Here is an 18401-nt window from a genome sequence, read left to right on the forward strand (position 1 = left end):
AAATGATATTTTTTGATCTGAGGAATACAATTTTTAAGTATCACTGTAAAACTATTGGTTCAACCGATTGGTGATATGAAGATGAATACGTGTACTTATGAAAACCAGTTTGCAACCATCGGTAGTGGGGTCTCGTCTCTCAGTTTTCCTTAAACCGACATCGTTATCGGACGTAGCCACAATGAGCTCTCCATCGACCATCTCACTTTTTCTTGGAGTTCTATTATCCATTGTACTACAAGGAAATTCGGCACGATTCGTTCCTCCGACACCGACCGTAGAACCGCTTTATCCGAAAGGATTGCGAATGTCCATTCCACGTAAGTACTTGTTATTCTTCTTACACCGTGGAAAGAATACTTAATCAGTTTGGTACATTACTATTTAGTACAAACTGAATATCAAGATAAATTTTTTTGCTTAAGATGATACAACGATTATTTATAAAAAGTTCCAGAGTTAAAAAATTAAAAAATATGAACTTGAATATGATAAAATTTTAGAGTATAAAAATAGCGTTAATAAGATATTTTTCCGCGAAAAGCTTTCGCTCATGAATCTCCTTCAATTCACACGCTCATTCTGACTCATTGCAAATTTGAAGTATTAAAAATCAGACTTTTTGTACTCTATACATGTAGCATGATCTCACCGCATGCATATCAGTAATTTTGTAATATAAAGATATAAATAAAAGTAAGATAAACATCCTCACTATTTACAAATTTCAACCTCAGGCTTTTACAGCGACCTAAGATAGCGTTAGAGATGCAACTACTAAAAAACGATAAGAAAACACGGAAAAAAACGAAGGATAAATATTAACATAATTCAAACACATAGCGTGTGAATCAGCAACGACTCAAGGATGCAATACAGGAAGACAGAACAATCCAAATTCTTGTACACAGTAAATCTCTGAACAGTACGTTTTATATTTAGATGAGGATGGCATCAGTTTAGTCGCCTACCATGTGAAATTCAACGAGGATTTCGAAGGCCTCGAGGCAGGAACCATCGCCAGGGACATCATAAAAACGCGCAATGGCCGATGGGTGTACGAGGATAAAACCACAAGGTTGAAACGGGGCGACATCATTTATTACTGGATTCACGTCGTTTATGATGGTCTCGGTTACAACTTGCTGGACCAGAGCTACGTGGTGAACAGTCAGTACCGCATAATCTATGATAATGTATGGTAAATATACAGATTGGTTCCTCCAATTACCTTGACCAAGGAACTTAATCTGTATATTTAGATTAAATAATATCGATGATATTTTAAATATGATTTTTAACACGTTCAGCATTTTACAACGCCGACGGAACACCTGTGGGCAGCGATGAAGGAAATACTATCTCATGTGCTAAACAATCTCCGACCAAGGTATTCGAGTACAATCAGAATGATCTTCAAATAAAGCCACAAAACATTTGTCCAGGACAAATGGTGTTCGAAGATCAATTCGACAAGCTTGACACTAATCGCTGGACGATCGTAGAGCGCTTCTCTAATACACCGGTAGGTTGAGTATTATTCGTTTAATCGAATACTCTGAATTAATAGAACTTATTTCTATAGAACTACGAGTTCGTCGTTTACATGAACAATAAGAGCAACGTAGATGCCTGGGACGGTGTTTTGCATATTCGACCGACTCTCACTGATGATGTATTTGGAAACAACTTCATTCGCGAAGGAAACCTAAATTTGGAGAAGTACAGATCATTACAACCATTTACAACATATATATAATATCGGTATATTAAAGATAATTCTATTCCTAGATGCACGGACGAGATTGGTACAAAAACCTGCAAGCAGACGGGACACTCGGTTTACATCCTGCCGCCTATAATATCAGGACGTATAAATAGCAAACCGTCCTTCCTCTTTACGTATGGTCGCATTGAGATTCGAGCTAAACTACCACGTGGTGACTGGATATATCCTTGTAAGTTCGAGGGGACTATGCTGAGCGTCTCGTAACCTGTGAACTACACGTGGTCCACATACACATTTAAAATTATAATCTGATCCAAGTATTACCAGATTAAAATATTCAATGTGTGTTTCAGTGATCACATTAGAAAGCGCAGAGAAGCAAGATGCTTCAAAATCATACCACGAGATCATAATAGCTCATTCAGCCGGTAATCCTTCGCTCCAAACGCAAGACGGACAAGATTTGAGCGGACACGTTCTTAGGGGTGGTGGATTTATGATCACCAGCTCTGATCACAATAAACAACATAATCTGTGGAGTCTTTCGGCAAAAAAATCGTCGACACTATGGTCAGACAGTTATCACGTTTACGACTTGGTGTGGGAGCCTGGTAAAGTCACGATTAAAGTCGACAACGAGCAATATGGCGAACAACAATTGCCGACGTCGTTCAATTCACCGGTTTGTATAAAACTGTACAAAAATATACAATCACTCGTTTACTTATGTCATGTAATATCACAGGCTTATCTGAACTTTGGAATAGCAGTCGGAGGTCACATAATTTTCCCGAATATTTGCAACAGTACCAATTACGAGAAACCTTGGAAAAATTTATCACCAAAGGTAATTTTGTTAAACTTAACTAATAAAGTCTGTGTACCACTTTTGATTTTGAAAGATACTAAATTTAAAAACAAATTCATTAGTACAAAATATATCTTTTTAAATACATTCTTTGAAACTATTTTTACAAAAATACAAAATTACAGGCACTCAACGACTTTTACCAAGCTAAAGACAAGTGGCTAGAGTCATGGCGAACCGGCGATAACGGTCTCCACATTGACTACGTCAAAGTATGGGCAGTCTAAGGACAGTACTCTCTTCAAGAACTATACTCAGATACATTTGCATTCTGCTATTCGTTTCACTATATCGAACATTGTGTTATCACCGAGGAGGCGCTGGGGGAACCAACATAGAAAGTGGTACGGGTTGTCGAAAAGGTACACTGTCAGGATGAAAACCGGAACCGAGTAACTCGATCAGCCACTGTCCGCGATAACCATAGCGGCTTTGATAAGCGTACGAGGCACGAGGTCCGTCGTCGGGTCTGAACTCGAACATCATCTTCTTCCTGGTGTCAGGAGCTGCTACCAGCCTTAGGAAATATTCTGCGCTGTTTCGTGGCAAATCCCATAATCGTCCACTGGACCACAAGTTTCTGAGCGTGCTCGACCATCTCGACGGGAACAAATTGAAGGGAATGGTCCTGGTCACGCGAGTCGAAACTGTACCGCCGCACTCGACGATTATGCACAGCTGTTATTTGCAATAAAATAATTATGAAACATTTTTATGACGCACTGTATTCCAACGCTGTAAATCCACTTACCGCGAAGATTAATATCAACGCCTGATTAACGCGCATTCTAGTTTTGTTGTTCGACGTTCCGGGTAGGAACTGGTGGAAAGCAATACTCCGTTCATCGTGTTCACCCACCTTTATGTCCTCGGGTTGAGTGACGATTTCGTGCACGGAATACATTGTAATCGATCACAAATTATTATTCATAGGGGTATCAGAGACAGCATAGTTTTTTCAAACGACTCGCGCCTCTCGTTACCGGAGATCGATCTTTTTTACTTTCACTGGCGGTATTGCGACAGACCGATATGCACGCTGATTTCTTTCTTACTTACACGGTATGCGAGTCTTTGGAAGAGGTGAATATAAGTTAGTTGTTATTCCGCGCTCGTTCAGCGATCATCGTGCCCGTCGTTCCACGTGTTACCGGGACAATATGAATTTCCCTCGTAATTTGGTAGTTAGAACTATTAGTGGCTTTTGTTTTTGCATCTTATAAGTTGGTGGTATGTATGAGGAATACAGATGCAAAACTCACATTAAAGAAAAATAAAGTATTGAAATACTTAACATTTTAATGAAATAGTTTGGTGTCAGTTTGGTACTGATTTTATTGTACAACACACTGTTTTTATTTGTAATTTTTACTATAGATATTTTGTTGACCATACAATTTTGATCTAAAGAATCCAATAATTAAAGTATAATAATATTAACACTTTGACTGCTGATTTTTACCTTATCTTTAATCTCTTGGATACTAATTCAAGAGTTTATTTTCTCACAGTGTGTTAACTCTTTTTATTTTACCAGATGCTTAAAATATTTATTCAGGCTCCGTGCTCTTTCAAACAATTGTTTTAATTGACTTCAATGTGTTAAAAGTTTGAAAATACTCTATGACTCAAACACTGAAACACAATCTTGTTCAGTAGAGATGTGTATAAAAGCTACCGTCAAAGTGTCAACGTGTACTAACAACAAAATCATAACAAATAAATAATTATATAAAGCTAAAGATGAGTTTTGCATACATGCTCGTACATACAGTTCCGACTATACAAACAATCGCACAGGGTTGTAATATGATCATGCTTAGATATTGAATGGCGGATGCTGAAGACTTAAAACACATACAAGAATACTTTGTCTAACTAACAACTCATTCTTTAACCAAAAACTTCTCCATGATAATTCAAAGCTTAGAAAATTAAATTTAAATTGTTCTTCAAGCAGCCCGCCATCCGAGGATTTTACAGCTAAGATTATAGTCAACTTCGGTGTCATTGCAGGTAATTCTGACTTGTCTCTTGCTGTTTCACGCCGACAACCACGTCGTCTCAGCAGCTGAATCCATTAACATTTTCTCGTTTATTCACGACCTGATTCAGTATAACGTAGCGGGGATACCGCTCATCCATGAGGCAAGTATAACACTCTGAAGAACAAGAAAGTCAAAGTTAAAAAGAAGTTGCAATTACCTGCGATTCACAGCGGACGGAATGGGACTTTGATCCGGACGTCGGGAAACAGAGAAGAGTGAAATACGAGCAGGAAAATGGTCGCCATGGGGAGCTCGCCATCGAGAGGATCGGCATGGGTATTGGATACAAAGGTCCATGGGGAACGCCAGCGTGAAAGCGCATCGATTAAAATTAATCAATTAACTGTAAAAAGGGGGCTTTAATAATCAATCGACTATGTCGAAGACTGTATGCCTAGCTAGTCTGAAAAATAAAAATATATTTCTTATAATCACCTCTTTACTTATAAAATCTTTGCAAAATTAAAATATAAAATTTTGTTCAAAAGAGTATCCTTGAATTTTAGTTACATTACTATGTCATAATGTATGTTTTGAAATCATTCTTTTTTTGACCTTGAGTAATTTCGACACCAATGCTTTCGATAATTCGGGGAACAGAGTACAATTTTCAAGGTTCTTGTTCATCCTGGCATCAGGTGCGTATACGTGCAGAAACGCGCAAAGTCCAGTATGTCCCGTTCGACTTTCACTTGATGGCGTCAAAGAAAGAAGAAGGTGGGGAAGAAGAACGGTACCGGACTTCAGAATGAGCCAGGGTAAAAGGAATCAGAAAAACGGAAAGAGCCAATCGTACGGGCCGTAGTGTCTTCCGTCTTCTTTTCCATCGAAATCATCGTTTCAATAAACAAAAGCGTAATCGAACACTCTAATACGGTGTATCAAACTTTCGTTTGGCAAACGAATATTGTTTGAACCTGCAGTGATCACAATGGCGAGACACGCTTCTGTAAGTAGACTAAAAAATTCTGTTACAAAAAAATCGATAATTTTGTTAAAAAAGATCGTATGCAACAGTTTGCGCATTAAAGAGGATTTATTTAAAGAGATTCTTTGTAAAGTAGATAAAATACTGTTCGACCCACTTACGGTGCACATGCCACATAAAACGATACTCTTTTTTCTTCTCTGAATTTTGCAGTCATTATGAAAACATGTATTACGTAAAACACATGAGCAGGTTTTTTGCATAGTTCTACGGGTTAACATTAATTGACCTACTTTCAGTGGACGACCATAATCCTAATGACAATTGTCACGTTTTTACTTGGGTTAATTGCGGAAAACGCAGCTACCATAGCACAACCGAAAGCACCTAACTTTCAATATTTTGAGAGGTAAGGATATCTTGCGTACTGACATCTAAAACAAACGAGCAATTACTATAGGAAAAAATAGATGTATAAAAAAGAAAATTGTCATTTAAAATAGGGACTCTCAAAGTAGGACATCACCTTGGATTTTGAGATGATTGTAAAATTTACTCTTTTGAAAAGGAAGAGACTTTGAGAATCCCTGATTTAAAGAAATTAAAAAATTAGGACTGTACAAATAATTACAATACAAGCTACTTGTAAAAGGAGACCAAATACAATTACTATTTACCTGCTTAAAGGCCTAAGTACCGCTATCCATACTACGACGAAAATGGCAGAGGGAAGTTGCTCTACGGCTATGGAGGACCAGATCTATACCAGTATAAAACTTACAGCGCACTCGAGGGAATCCATTAATAAGACACCTACATTACACTATGCAAATTGTTGATATTTCGATGAGCTGCAATTGTTACTGTAGAGGGTGATAGTTTGCAAATAGATACCACAATACATACACACGACTTTGCTTCCGATTGCAAGAAACTTTTTACCATTTGCAAATATACGAAGAATTTATATTATATAATATATGGTAATTGTAGTACAAATGTTTTTATTTTTTTTCCTTGCTGTCGGAAGCATATCAGGTTTCTTAATGGAAGTAAGGAACATTACAAGATCGTTTATTTTTCCAATTATAATTACTGGTATGTTTTAAATGCAATCGATTCGTGTACTTAATTACGTCGTAAACATATGTTTCTTCGTCACGGATTATGTTTTATTAACTGTTAATACGTTCTATAATTACGCGACCCAAACGGATACAGACAATAGTAAAAATCAGTAAGAGACATGTTTCGAACGACAAATTGATTTAGTAAAAGATTAGAAAAGACGTATTAGACAGAACAATATCATGGTTGATGCGAAGATTACTATTAGGTTGTTTTACGTGAAATGCTGGATATCAAAATATTAAGTATAATGCAATATGATGACATAAAAGTACCATAAAACAGTACTTATGTAATACACTTTGAAGTTTTGAAGCTTCCAATAGTTTTATGTCATCAAAACGTGCCTAGCTTTCTATTTTCGAAATCCGACATTTCGCGTATACTATCCCAATGAATACGATTGCGAGTACTATCATTAAAATTCTTCCGTTCTCTACGAAAAATGTGTGGAATGTGCTTAGAGTCTCAAAATGTGTTCAATATCGATAGTTCACCGTGAAGTCGAGAAACGGCTAATTCTAATCCTAAAAATCCACCTATCGTAACCTCAGAGAGTCCGAAAATTTGTAAATGTTTAAAAACGCAGTCATTTGTAAATCTTAATTAAACGCGTGGAGAACGCGAAGCATGTTCGTTTTGTGACAAGTGCACATACAAGTTTACAAATGTGCAAGCATAGTCATGTGTATAGCGAGATAATGTTGATAAACGAACGAATGACTACTACCAGTACGATGTGTTGGGTATTTTATTCCAAATGATCCTTGTCCGCCTTATCTTCGGCAGACTGCAACTGTCATACAAAATCCATTTCAGATTTATTGTAATATTGTGTACCTGCACGTCGCCTGTAAAGTTGCCTCTCTATAAACTTCTTTATCTCGCTAATTACGAAAACGCTTGACGTGAGTGCGACGAGGAACAAGATATCTGTTAACAATATAACAATAAATTTTTGTTTAACACGACAATATTTTTCACGATTTAAATACGTACCCTTTGCCGAAAGTGCTTCAGTTTGAAAAACTCGTTGTAACGGTGGAAAGTAAATTACCAACATTTGTCCTATTACTGATAACGTTACGGCTACCAGGAACATTTTATTGCTCCACAAACCAATAGTGAATATTGACTTCGTCTGAAACATATTTGCAAAAATATTATAGTCTTCTTTACCTGTATATATCGTCGTTATTTATAATATTAGAAACTGTTGCTTTACCTGTGACCTACAACTCAGAGCATTAAACATATCAAAGAAAACGAAACATGTAAATGTCATGGTTGTATCCCTTGCAGTACTCCCATCGGTCGTCATCTAGTTAAAAGTAAAAGATACAGTAATTGTTTGCAAGTAAATATTTATTCGCAGTGAAATCATTTCATACCTCCCTATTATAAACCCATAAAGTACCAAGGATGATAATAATGGCTGACAACAACACGTTAACAATTAGATGTCGTGTGATCATTGGTTCTTTTGTGTTACGTGGTTTTTGTTTCAACACGTCTTTATCAACTGGTTCAACACCAAGACTGCACAAACATGCGTACATGTTAACATTATCTTATAATACATTGAACGGTTTTTCTGATTATCGAGATACCTTTGAGCAGGTGGACCATCCATAATGATATTAATCCAAAGGATTTGCATTGCATTTAAAGGATTTGGTATGCCCATCAAAGTAGCGAGAGCGATTAGAGAAAGGGCAGCTATGCTGGTACTTAATTGAAATCTTACAAAATTTCGAATATTATGAAAAATTCCTTTTCCTTCTTCGATTGCGGCACTAAAGAAAACATGTCATGAGAGAAGAACACGATAAGACTATTAAACAAAAAATAAATACATACATAATAGCCCCAAAGTCATCATCCACTAAAATCATGTCCGCAGCTTCTTTACAAACGTCGGTACCGTTTTTACCCATAGCTATACCAATGTCTGCTTTTTTTAAAGCGACTCCATCATTCACACCATCACCAGTCATGCCTACTATGTTTCCTTCTCTTTGCAGTGCTTTTACGATACATAATTTATGTTTAGGTGTGACTCGATAAAATACACTGACATTATTAATACATTGCTCTAATTGGTGCTCAGACATTAAGTCAATCTCGTCTCCGGAAATTACTCGTGAATGAAGTACATCTAGCCCAATCATACTTGCTAAAGGAAAAAATCAAATTTCGTATGCTGTTCACGCAGGATCCTTATAAAGTATAGATGCATATTATAAACTGACGTCATACCTATCGCTGATGCAGTTTCTTTTGCATCGCCAGTAACCATTTTGACTTTAACACCGCTGTTTATCAAAGTTGTTATCGATTCACGAACATGCGGTCGTGGAGGATCGCATATACCCACGAGACCAACGTATGCTAAATCTTGTAATGATGTTCCACGTGCTAATCCAATTACTGTAAATATGTATAAATAATAAAGTAAAAATATTATTATAATGGCATAATTATGAGTATTGAAAAATACCCCTTAATCCTTGTTGTCCAATGTCATAGGCTTGCGTTAAAAATTCTTCGTCTTTCTTTTCGCTCAGAGGACATACTTGACCATTAACATAATACTTGGTACATAGAGGTAAAATCTTTTCCACAGCACCTTTTATAAAATATACTTCTTGCCTATTCTGTAACATACAAAAATGGAAAGATAAAGGGAACATTAACTTTTGTACAGTAATATAATTAAGAGAAAATTACATACATTGAAACGTTATTTTACCTCTCCATATTTCGGTGCGCATTTCACAGCCATCATCTTTTGCTCGGATGAAAATGGATATTCTTGTAATCGTAGATATTTATCAGCAACTCCATACATTCCATATTTCATTGTCAATGCCAACAATGCGCCTTCCGTTGGTTGACCAAGCAAGGTATCGTTTTGTATGATAGCGTTATTGCAGACACACGCTACTTCCAGCATATTGCTGATAGCTGTACGCGCAAGGTCAAAATTATCGCATTTTCGGATCCGTACTTCACCTTTATCATTATAACCAGCACCAGTAATATCAGCTATGTATTCATCAGATGTTACCAGAATGGTTGCAGTCATCTCGTTCTTCGTGATAGTACCAGTTTTATCAGAACATATCACATTCACGCAACCTACGCATTCGCGACAAAATATTTATACATTTGGATTCGATAAATATTATGCAAGTATGTTATATGTTCACTTACCAAGTGTTTCAACTGTTGGTAATTTCTTTACAATAACTTTTCTTTTCGCCATTCTCATAACACCCAATGCTAACGTTACGGTTACCACGATCGGCAAACCTTCTGGTATAGCTGCTACCGCTAAACTTACGCTGATCGTAAACATCTCAAGTATTGCTTTGCCTTGGATCCAGCCAAGAAGCATAATAATACCAATGATACAAAATGAATACAAGGATAACTGAGTGCCTAAGATATCCATACTTCTTTGGAGCGGTGTCTTTGGAGCTTCTTCCGCTTGCATCATAGAAAACACCTCACCAAATTCACTCTTTTCTCCGGTGTTCACTACTATACCCTATAAAATACTTGTCTTTAACACAACTAAAATTACAAATGTATTTTATTCTTTTAAAAATTTATCCAACTAACTTTTCCATTTCCACAACGCACTAATGTACCCATAAATGCAATATTCCTTTTTGTTGTCATTCCATTAGTTTTAAGCAATGGGGCTGTTGATTTTTGCGCTGGTTCTGTTTCTCCAGTAAAACTACTCTCATCAATTGCTAAATCTATTGCTTCAAATATCCTGATATCTGCAGGAACTCTATCCCCAATATTTAAATAAACTACGTCACCAGGAACTAAATTGCGAGCGAGAAATGTTTCTAAACGACCCTCTCGTAAGCTGTAAACAAAATATTACGAAATTATTATAGGGTCATAAAAGCTAACTTTCAGACATTCTTGTACATTGTAAGAAAAAGTGAGTCTAACTTCCATCCTGAACCTATTAACCAATCTTTGGTAAACAAATGGTTATGGCAAGTAAATTTCACCTTACTGATCTACTGATTGGAATTGGATATTATATCTTCTTTTCTAACAAGGCAAAGGAATGCTCCATACAAAGGGTTAATTTATCCTCCAAGGACCATAATTCTAAAGGAAATGTTAATTAAAATAAATACTACTGAAGCATTTTAACTGATATTCAATATAACATTGCAAAATATTGATTTAATATAAATGTAAACTTATATTTACCAGTGACAAGCTGGTGGCACCAATTTATTTAATTCTTCTAAAGATTTTTCAGAGCGGTATTCTTGTACAAATGCAACTGTTACCACTATTATGATAGCCTAGAAGAATATATATCATCAATTAGGTATTTTTGAATATAAATTATATAAAATACAATGTGGAATTATCACTTACCACTGTAATACTGACAGCATCATCAAATTGCTTCATACAAACACTAACAAAAGCAGAACCAAGTAATAGTAGAATTAAAGGATTTTTAAACTGAAAAAAATTTATAAAATATGATTATTGTATGATTACTGTAATCATATAAAGAAGCTATATCAAATATACCTGTTCAAGATATTTCTTCCATGTTGGTTCTTCTTCTTTAACACTAAATTCATTGAATCCTACTAATTGTCTTCGATGATCAGCCTCCTGCCACCAGAGTCCTGTTCTGACATCAACGTGTAGCCTTGCTGCAACTTCTTCTGCGCCAAGGCTGGCTGCTTCTGCTGTTGTTAACCACATCTCTGGTTTTGATTCTGTATCCTTTAATTTAAAAAAATTATTTATTAGATTATTACGTATTTAATGTTAAATTTTGAAATTAACTGCTGTTTCTAATAATTGCTAACCAGCTTTTTTTGTTAAGAGTACTAACAAATGGTTTATGTCATTCATTTTCAAAATTTAATCTTTAAACTGATAATACCATATCTAATATCTTATTATATATGATAATATCTTCAAAATTTGATATTCCATGTGCACCAACCTAATATTCATCTCTCCATATTTTTTTTTTAGTTATTTAATCTTTACATCAAAGTTTTTATTTATTGTAAAATAAAAATGTATTATTTTAAAAACTAGTTGTAAAGATGTAATCACATCATATTGATATACCATTAATTTTATTGCAAAATTTTTTAATTTTTATAACATGCATATATTCAATTCTTCATTTATTTATTTATATAATATACCAAAAGTAAATATGATTATATATCTGTTATAAAATATAGCTGTATTAAATACGTTTCCAGTTTATAAAATAAAAAATAATTAAATGTCAAACTAATGTTTAGGTTCATGACATGTGAGTCAAATGTTCTGTTGATATTACAGCATGTAAATGTTGTTTTTATCACAATAAGATATTCGTACAGCAGGTAAGTATAAGAAAGATCAAAAATATCTAGTGATTAACATTTTTATTAAGAATTGTATCTCATTATTCATATAAAGCTGTTAATACATATAACGCACATTCTAACCTTCACAAAATTCACAGAATGCCAACGTTAAAATGCATATATAAATTTTTAATAAAATTATTTAATCTTGAACACGTGGTGTAACGATATATACATATATTTATGTGGATCGAAAAAAAAAATTAGGATGTTAATGATACTTAGTAAGTATTACATATTAAGTACTCTGCTAAATTGTACTTATCAATCTTTACTCAAGTGTTTGACTCGTGATACGGATAAAAAAATATTATGTTCAAATGATAACTTACTTTCAAATAATGTACCCGATTTTTATTTTATGTTATTACATTTGGAACCATTGTCTGGTATAAAGTCCAGAACAGTGTTCCAGTTGGTTCCAGTACTTTCGACCATACAAACTTATTCCTAGATCGTGGAATTCCAGTTCGATCATTTAGCAATTACAAGGTTTTGTGAGCTTTAGAACTCCTACATTTATGGTCTGATTTACGATTTTTCATGTTGCCAATTATCGATCGTTTTTTGTGGAATGTTCAAGACTACATCATTAACTTCGTTACCTTAGATCAAGACATTCACATTTACCGCTTATATTTCGAAATGCTCGCGCGTTGTCTTTTGTCGCTAAAAAGTTATTTGAACTAAAATTGATAAGAACTTCGCGACTCCTCATCTTGATAATTATGAAGACAGTACATTAGTGACAAAAGAAAACAGAATGTTATTGGCCTATTACAAATCTACAGGTAACAATTGAAAGCCTGGCAGGTGCTGTTGGCAGGGTAGCATTCGATCGATACCGAAACATTTGAAGACACCACAGTTACAATGAACCTTTCAAATTGTTCCAGATTTCTATTTACATATTTCATGTAAACTATATTACTGTAAACATTGTCAACTTGTTCGCATCGTATATATTTAATAAAAATATTTAAAAAGTAACCAATGTGAATTATTCGATAACGTAATATTAATTTAAAAACATTTTTACCTCCTTTACTGCTGCATTTTCACTTCGCTCCTTGTCGCTGGAGGCGTCCAGTTCATTTTCGTCGAAAAATTGTTCATATTTTTTATTCGATGTGTCTTTCATTTCTCCGAAATGACGTTCTTTCCTCTTTATCACCTTCCTGTTACCGGCAACTAATACCACGACACAATAGTTATTTCCCAATTTGAAAGAAAATTATTGTTATTATATATTTTTTGCGTAATCTATGTTAAACATAATTATGTTTGACATCTTTTTACGTGTGGCTTTGTCGTATATGCCAGTTAAGTGTAGGTACTGTTAATTTCCAGTCACGCGAAGGTCGAATGAAAAATATTTAATGATCCTTGACAATCGAGTATTTTCGAATAAGCGAAAAGAATTTTATTGTTTTACTGGAGTAGGTTAGTTGGCACGTTCGCAAGACGAACTTAAAAGATTTCAACATTTTGTTGTTAGACCGAGTTTTAAATCATACCGTTCGAATCATCTTACAGTAGTAATAGTTATGATGACTATAAATAATTTTGTAACACGAAAATATTTAAGTCAATAAATTAATAATTAAATTATTTGGTACAAACAATGTACAATGGGAATTGCAATATTGGATATAAATTAGACTTCCTTCGAATAAAAAATAATGTGGAGGGAGGAGCCTTCCACTTATGTACAATTTTGAAAAATTAAATATGAAAACTTCAAATTTTTTAATTTTTTAATTTATGTATTTCTCTATGAAAATGTATGGTGCTGTTTTGAAAAAATAAATGGACAATATCAACTATAATTATTTAACTATTTTGCAAACGCTAATAAAAATCAAATGAAAACTACGCTTATGTAATTTGTAAGATTCCTATTGATTAAAGTGAATCTGTCGGAAGCTCCATCATAATACAATAAAGCTATTCGTTTCAATGATAGAGCATGCCCCTATAATTTGTAATCAAACAGACACGTATTACGCGGCATTCGTTACTACAAATCAATAGCGACGTTGTCAGTGAATGCACATGAACGAGTAAAAATTTGTAGATTTCATAAAATACGAATGAAAGTAACAATTATATATAAAATATAAAATTCTCCTACCCTTAAAGATCGGGTAAACTTGCTAATATCCGAGGCGGGTTGAAGGATTGAACTGTGATGTACTACGAAGTAAAATACACACGATAAATTATTCACAAAGCGCAAATTTCATATAATTATACTGGACTTGAAACTGCGTTTCGAAGCAGTTGAATAACTTTATTTTATACAAAAGATATGTAATTGTTGTACAAAAACGTTAAAAACACAAAGTATGATTCATGTATAATCACTTAATGACAAGTAGAGCGATGTAACGAACAGCGCTACTTGAACTGTACTGGTGTACTGATCTGGGAAAGCAGCTATATATGTAGAGGTTTACATATGTTCACGTGTGTGTGTGCTTGCGGTATATGTGTGTGAGAAGTAGAGCATACTGTGTCGATCCAGCGTACGACGACCTTAAACTGCTGAGTTTCCAAATTGGCATATACCTTGCATTCGTGACGATTATAATATAGTACATACGTTTCAAATTTTTATATCAAAAGTATACAGAAATTTTCGATATTACAAACGAATGTGTTATTATGTTGAATTAGCTGTGCATTTGTAAATTATCCCTCCCGTATATGTTCTGTCTTTATATTCTTAGGTTTATGATAAAAACCATTGTATCCTTATCTAATTCCGCATGCGCAGTTGCTCATCGACCGGCAGTACGCGTTTTATTTTGAAAATATCGACATAAGATAATACGAAGCCTTATTACTTCCTAATTGTTGAGTTTTCTTAAATATATATTGAATATAATTTTATCACCATACCTATAATATATGAATATATATAAAAAATATCCATACTTTATTGCGCATGTGTGATTAAACAAAGACGCAAGGAGACCATATGAAGCGCTCTACTATTACTGTAGGATTTATATAGTTTTTCTAAATACCAATTGAAAAATTACACTACTTGAAACTGACAATGAGACGTGTCAGAATATACTTAGGTTTATACTGACATACAATTCCATTTACTACCCTTTATTACAAAACAGAAAGGAATCAATTAACAAAATTTGAATTTTATATATCCATTTCGAACATCATTTAATTGCTCTAAGAAACGCGGCGGCGCTGTGTGCGCTTGTTTGGATCGATTGGATCAATTTATATGAGCGGTAATTTGTATACATTTTCAACTGCAGCACAAAGATAACCTCTAATGGAAAAAGTAAAACCGGTAGAAAATGTCTCAAAATGTGTTAAAATTATTTGTCCATCGGCGGAAGAGCTTAGCGTGATAACGAATAATATTAAATGCGACAAGTGTGGTCTTGTATTTAAAAATAAACCACGATATCGTTTACACGATCTTAAAGTTCATCAACGTAAGAATTTAGATAAAGCAATCAAAGAAAATGTTCAATATCATTGTCCTGTGGAATCTTGTATTTACGCTCCAAATGCCGAAAGACATTTTAATAGCATGAAATATCTTAAGCAGGTTAGTCCTATGTTATAAACTATTATTTATTGCAGCATTGATTTATGAAATGATTAAATTTAATTATGTATGCCTTTACCAATGCATATTTAGCATTATCTTAAAGTACATGCAAAAAAGACATATGCATGTACCCACTGCGACAAGAGTTTTTCTACTGAAGCAGCTAAAGAAGGACATATGAGAGTATGTGGAATTGAATTTACATGTTCATGCTCAAAAACTTACACTTCTTATGAGGCATTACTTACACATGCAAAACGATCATTACATACTATAAATAACAAATATAAAAATTCTTTAAGGTAAATTTATCATAAAAGACAAGTATCTCAATATTTCATTGTTATATTAGATTATAATCATTAGTTTACATCATAATTTAAATATTTTTACAGACGTACAAGCTCAAAAACGATAAGAATGATTTTACCTACTAGTCAAACAGAAATAAATAAATTAATTGCTATTTTACCAACAAATCAAAGTGAGAATAAAATATCTAATCATGGTAATAATTCAGTGCGTAAGCTTACTTCAGATATTGGTGTACAGACTGATGAACATAAAAGGAATAGACGAATATTAAGTCCATCAAAACATAATAATAGTCACTGTCATAATGGAAAACGTGAAATGTCTAAACAGACTCAAACAAACATATCTCAAAAGATTAGGCAAAATGTAATATCTATGGAGACACAGACTACAGCAGCTTCTCAAATATTTAAGAATGCACTAAGAATTCATAAGCATAGAAAAAGCTCTGTGTCACAAAATTCTGATTGTACATTGTTAAAAGAAGATCTTAATCTTGGCAATTTTACACCTACAAATTTATTTCCTAATAGTCCATTGCCACTTCGTCATGATGATGGGCTACATGATTTTTGGGAAGATAAAAGTACATCAGGTACACAAACTATACCTGAGAAAGATATGTTTGAAGTTCTCAATGATAATGTTACTCAAACGGAGTTTGAAACATTTTATGATCATAATACAAATCCACTGATACAATGTGTTCCAAAGAGTACAGTTGCACTAATGACATTACCTTATGCTGAGGAAACATCATCAGTTGTTGGAGGATACTCTTTTGTATCCTCAAACAGCATATCACGGTCAGATCCCATGCTTACAGACAAAACTTTTGATGACAAATTTAGTAGTATAGAAACTCAGACAGAACAAGCGTATTCCCAATCGTTTTTTGATTCGGATACCTTATCCAGATCATTTACTTTGAGTTCTACCATTGAAACGCAAACTACGAACAATCTCGATAACATGGAACTGTTATATAGTAATACATGCACTCAAACTTGTAATGAAATATTACCATCTGATCTGGGATTATCAAATATTCAAACGCAAACAGCATGGACTCAGCTCGAGGATACTACCGTTTCCGCTGAAACGCAAACAAAATCCTTGCTATGCGAAACAGGTTGCAATATCTCGATAGGTGCTTGTCGTTCCTGGTTAAGTACTCAAATTAGTCATACTGAAACACAAACTGACTTACTTAGTATCTTTGAAAGTCTTCAATAATAAAACATTTCATTTTTTTAATACTAAATGAAAATGTAACAACTGATATCTGAGAAAAGCCTTTTAAACATAAAGTAAAAATAACTTGCATTTGTTAGATTTAAGACTTAATTTTGTCATATTGTTATTTAATACTTTGGTATTTTTTATATTTTATTATAAATTAATTTGTTTAAGTTCCTGTGTATGTGCAATTTGTTGATGAAATACTATATGCCTTAATTGAGAACTGCATTTTTTAAAGATTATATTAAGTTTTAAAAAGTTGTTTATATGTGTATTAATAAAATAAAAAAATACACATTATAGGCAATATATAATTGTACTATAAGTAACTTATTACCAAATCCATTAATTGTATAAACCTGCACAATGAAAAATGTTACTAATTATTAATTTATATTATAAAAAGAAAATAACACGTAAAATTTTCAATAAATTCTTTATAATAATATCTTTTCAAATTATTTCATATCTAACATAAATTATTAAATCTAAAGATTTATAAATTAATAATAATTATGAATTGTTGTATAAAAAAATTTTAATGTAAATATAAAATATGACATTACTACTAATGGTGTACATTAAAAACCATTCTTCATTGTAGGTATCAATCCACCAACTTCAAAATGCGTTCACAATATATAGTATGAAGATATAAAATATTTTATTATAGTATTAGAATATGGGTTTTAGAAATGTTCAATGCAATTTATCTTTTAATACATGTAAATAGACGTAACTTCTAGATTTAAATATTTGAAATCTTTCACATGTCACATACAAAGGCAACTTTTTGAGAACCTGATTTTTTGTATAAGATATATTGTTACTATACTGTTTAGAAAAACATATTTGTTCCTCAGTTTGTATAATTACAACCTTGTTTAAGGGGAATACATCTCCCCTTAAATAGAAAAATACATAGAAGATCTGGTCTACTTCAAAATCTAACTGTTCAGTTGAAAGTTTCAACATTTACAAAGAAATGGAACATGTAATCAGAAACTGTACAAGTAACATTGTTACAATAACTATTAAAATATTGTTTTTGTTTAACAACTGTGTTCGAATTATAACTAAAATCCCAACCAGTGCTTTACTTTATGGCTTTACATCAAAATGTAC

At 33.4% G+C, this 18401-nt stretch overlaps 5 protein-coding genes across 6 annotated transcripts; 3 read left to right on the forward strand and 2 right to left on the reverse strand.

Annotated features, from left to right (window-relative positions):
• Window positions 1-97: 97 nt before the first annotated feature.
• On the forward strand, window positions 98-3308 carry B-gluc1 (beta-1,3-glucan recognition protein 1). The gene is made up of 8 exons (XM_003700012.3): window positions 98-320; window positions 943-1170; window positions 1311-1525; window positions 1586-1722; window positions 1792-1958; window positions 2083-2411; window positions 2475-2576; window positions 2723-3308. Exons 1-8 carry the CDS (start codon window positions 98-100, stop codon window positions 2822-2824), a joined length of 1503 nt encoding a protein of 500 aa, XP_003700060.2. The 3' UTR covers window positions 2825-3308.
• On the reverse strand, window positions 1080-3725 carry LOC100881227 (uncharacterized). The gene is made up of 2 exons (XM_003700013.3): window positions 3349-3725; window positions 1080-3275 (listed from the first exon to the last, which is right to left on the reverse strand). Exons 1-2 carry the CDS (start codon window positions 3499-3501, stop codon window positions 2904-2906), a joined length of 525 nt encoding a protein of 174 aa, XP_003700061.1. The 5' UTR covers window positions 3502-3725; the 3' UTR covers window positions 1080-2903.
• Window positions 3726-3878: 153 nt separating this feature from the next.
• SPoCk (secretory pathway calcium atpase) lies at window positions 3879-14568 on the reverse strand. Of its 2 annotated transcripts, XM_003699948.3 has the most exons (17): window positions 14265-14568; window positions 13170-13321; window positions 11283-11483; window positions 11121-11210; window positions 10947-11044; window positions 10329-10587; window positions 9918-10254; window positions 9454-9842; window positions 9202-9358; window positions 8961-9131; window positions 8562-8877; window positions 8312-8497; window positions 8093-8240; window positions 7927-8022; window positions 7701-7842; window positions 7542-7634; window positions 3879-4759 (listed from the first exon to the last, which is right to left on the reverse strand). In XM_003699948.3, exons 2-17 carry the CDS (start codon window positions 13269-13271, stop codon window positions 4662-4664), a joined length of 2883 nt encoding a protein of 960 aa, XP_003699996.2. In that variant the 5' UTR covers window positions 13272-13321; window positions 14265-14568; the 3' UTR covers window positions 3879-4661. The 2 variants fall into 2 exon arrangements, with proteins under 2 accessions (XP_003699996.2, XP_076395553.1); XM_076539438.1 differs by lacking the exons at window positions 13170-13321; window positions 14265-14568 and adding an exon at window positions 12463-12923.
• LOC105663634 (uncharacterized) lies at window positions 5115-7675 on the forward strand. Its single transcript, XM_012293848.2, has 3 exons — window positions 5115-5594; window positions 5873-5982; window positions 6261-7675. Exons 1-3 carry the CDS (start codon window positions 5577-5579, stop codon window positions 6376-6378), a joined length of 246 nt encoding a protein of 81 aa, XP_012149238.1. The 5' UTR covers window positions 5115-5576; the 3' UTR covers window positions 6379-7675.
• Window positions 14569-15284: 716 nt separating the features above from the next.
• On the forward strand, window positions 15285-18335 carry Asciz (ASCIZ zinc finger protein). The gene is made up of 3 exons (XM_003699951.3): window positions 15285-15716; window positions 15810-16021; window positions 16115-18335. The coding sequence occupies exons 1-3, from the start codon at window positions 15435-15437 to the stop codon at window positions 17268-17270; spliced, it is 1650 nt and encodes a 549-aa protein (XP_003699999.2). The 5' UTR covers window positions 15285-15434; the 3' UTR covers window positions 17271-18335.
• Window positions 18336-18401: the final 66 nt, after the last annotated feature.

This window comes from Megachile rotundata, chromosome 14 (assembly GCF_050947335.1).
Source record: "Megachile rotundata isolate GNS110a chromosome 14, iyMegRotu1, whole genome shotgun sequence".
NCBI classification, from domain to species: domain Eukaryota; kingdom Metazoa; phylum Arthropoda; class Insecta; order Hymenoptera; family Megachilidae; genus Megachile; species Megachile rotundata.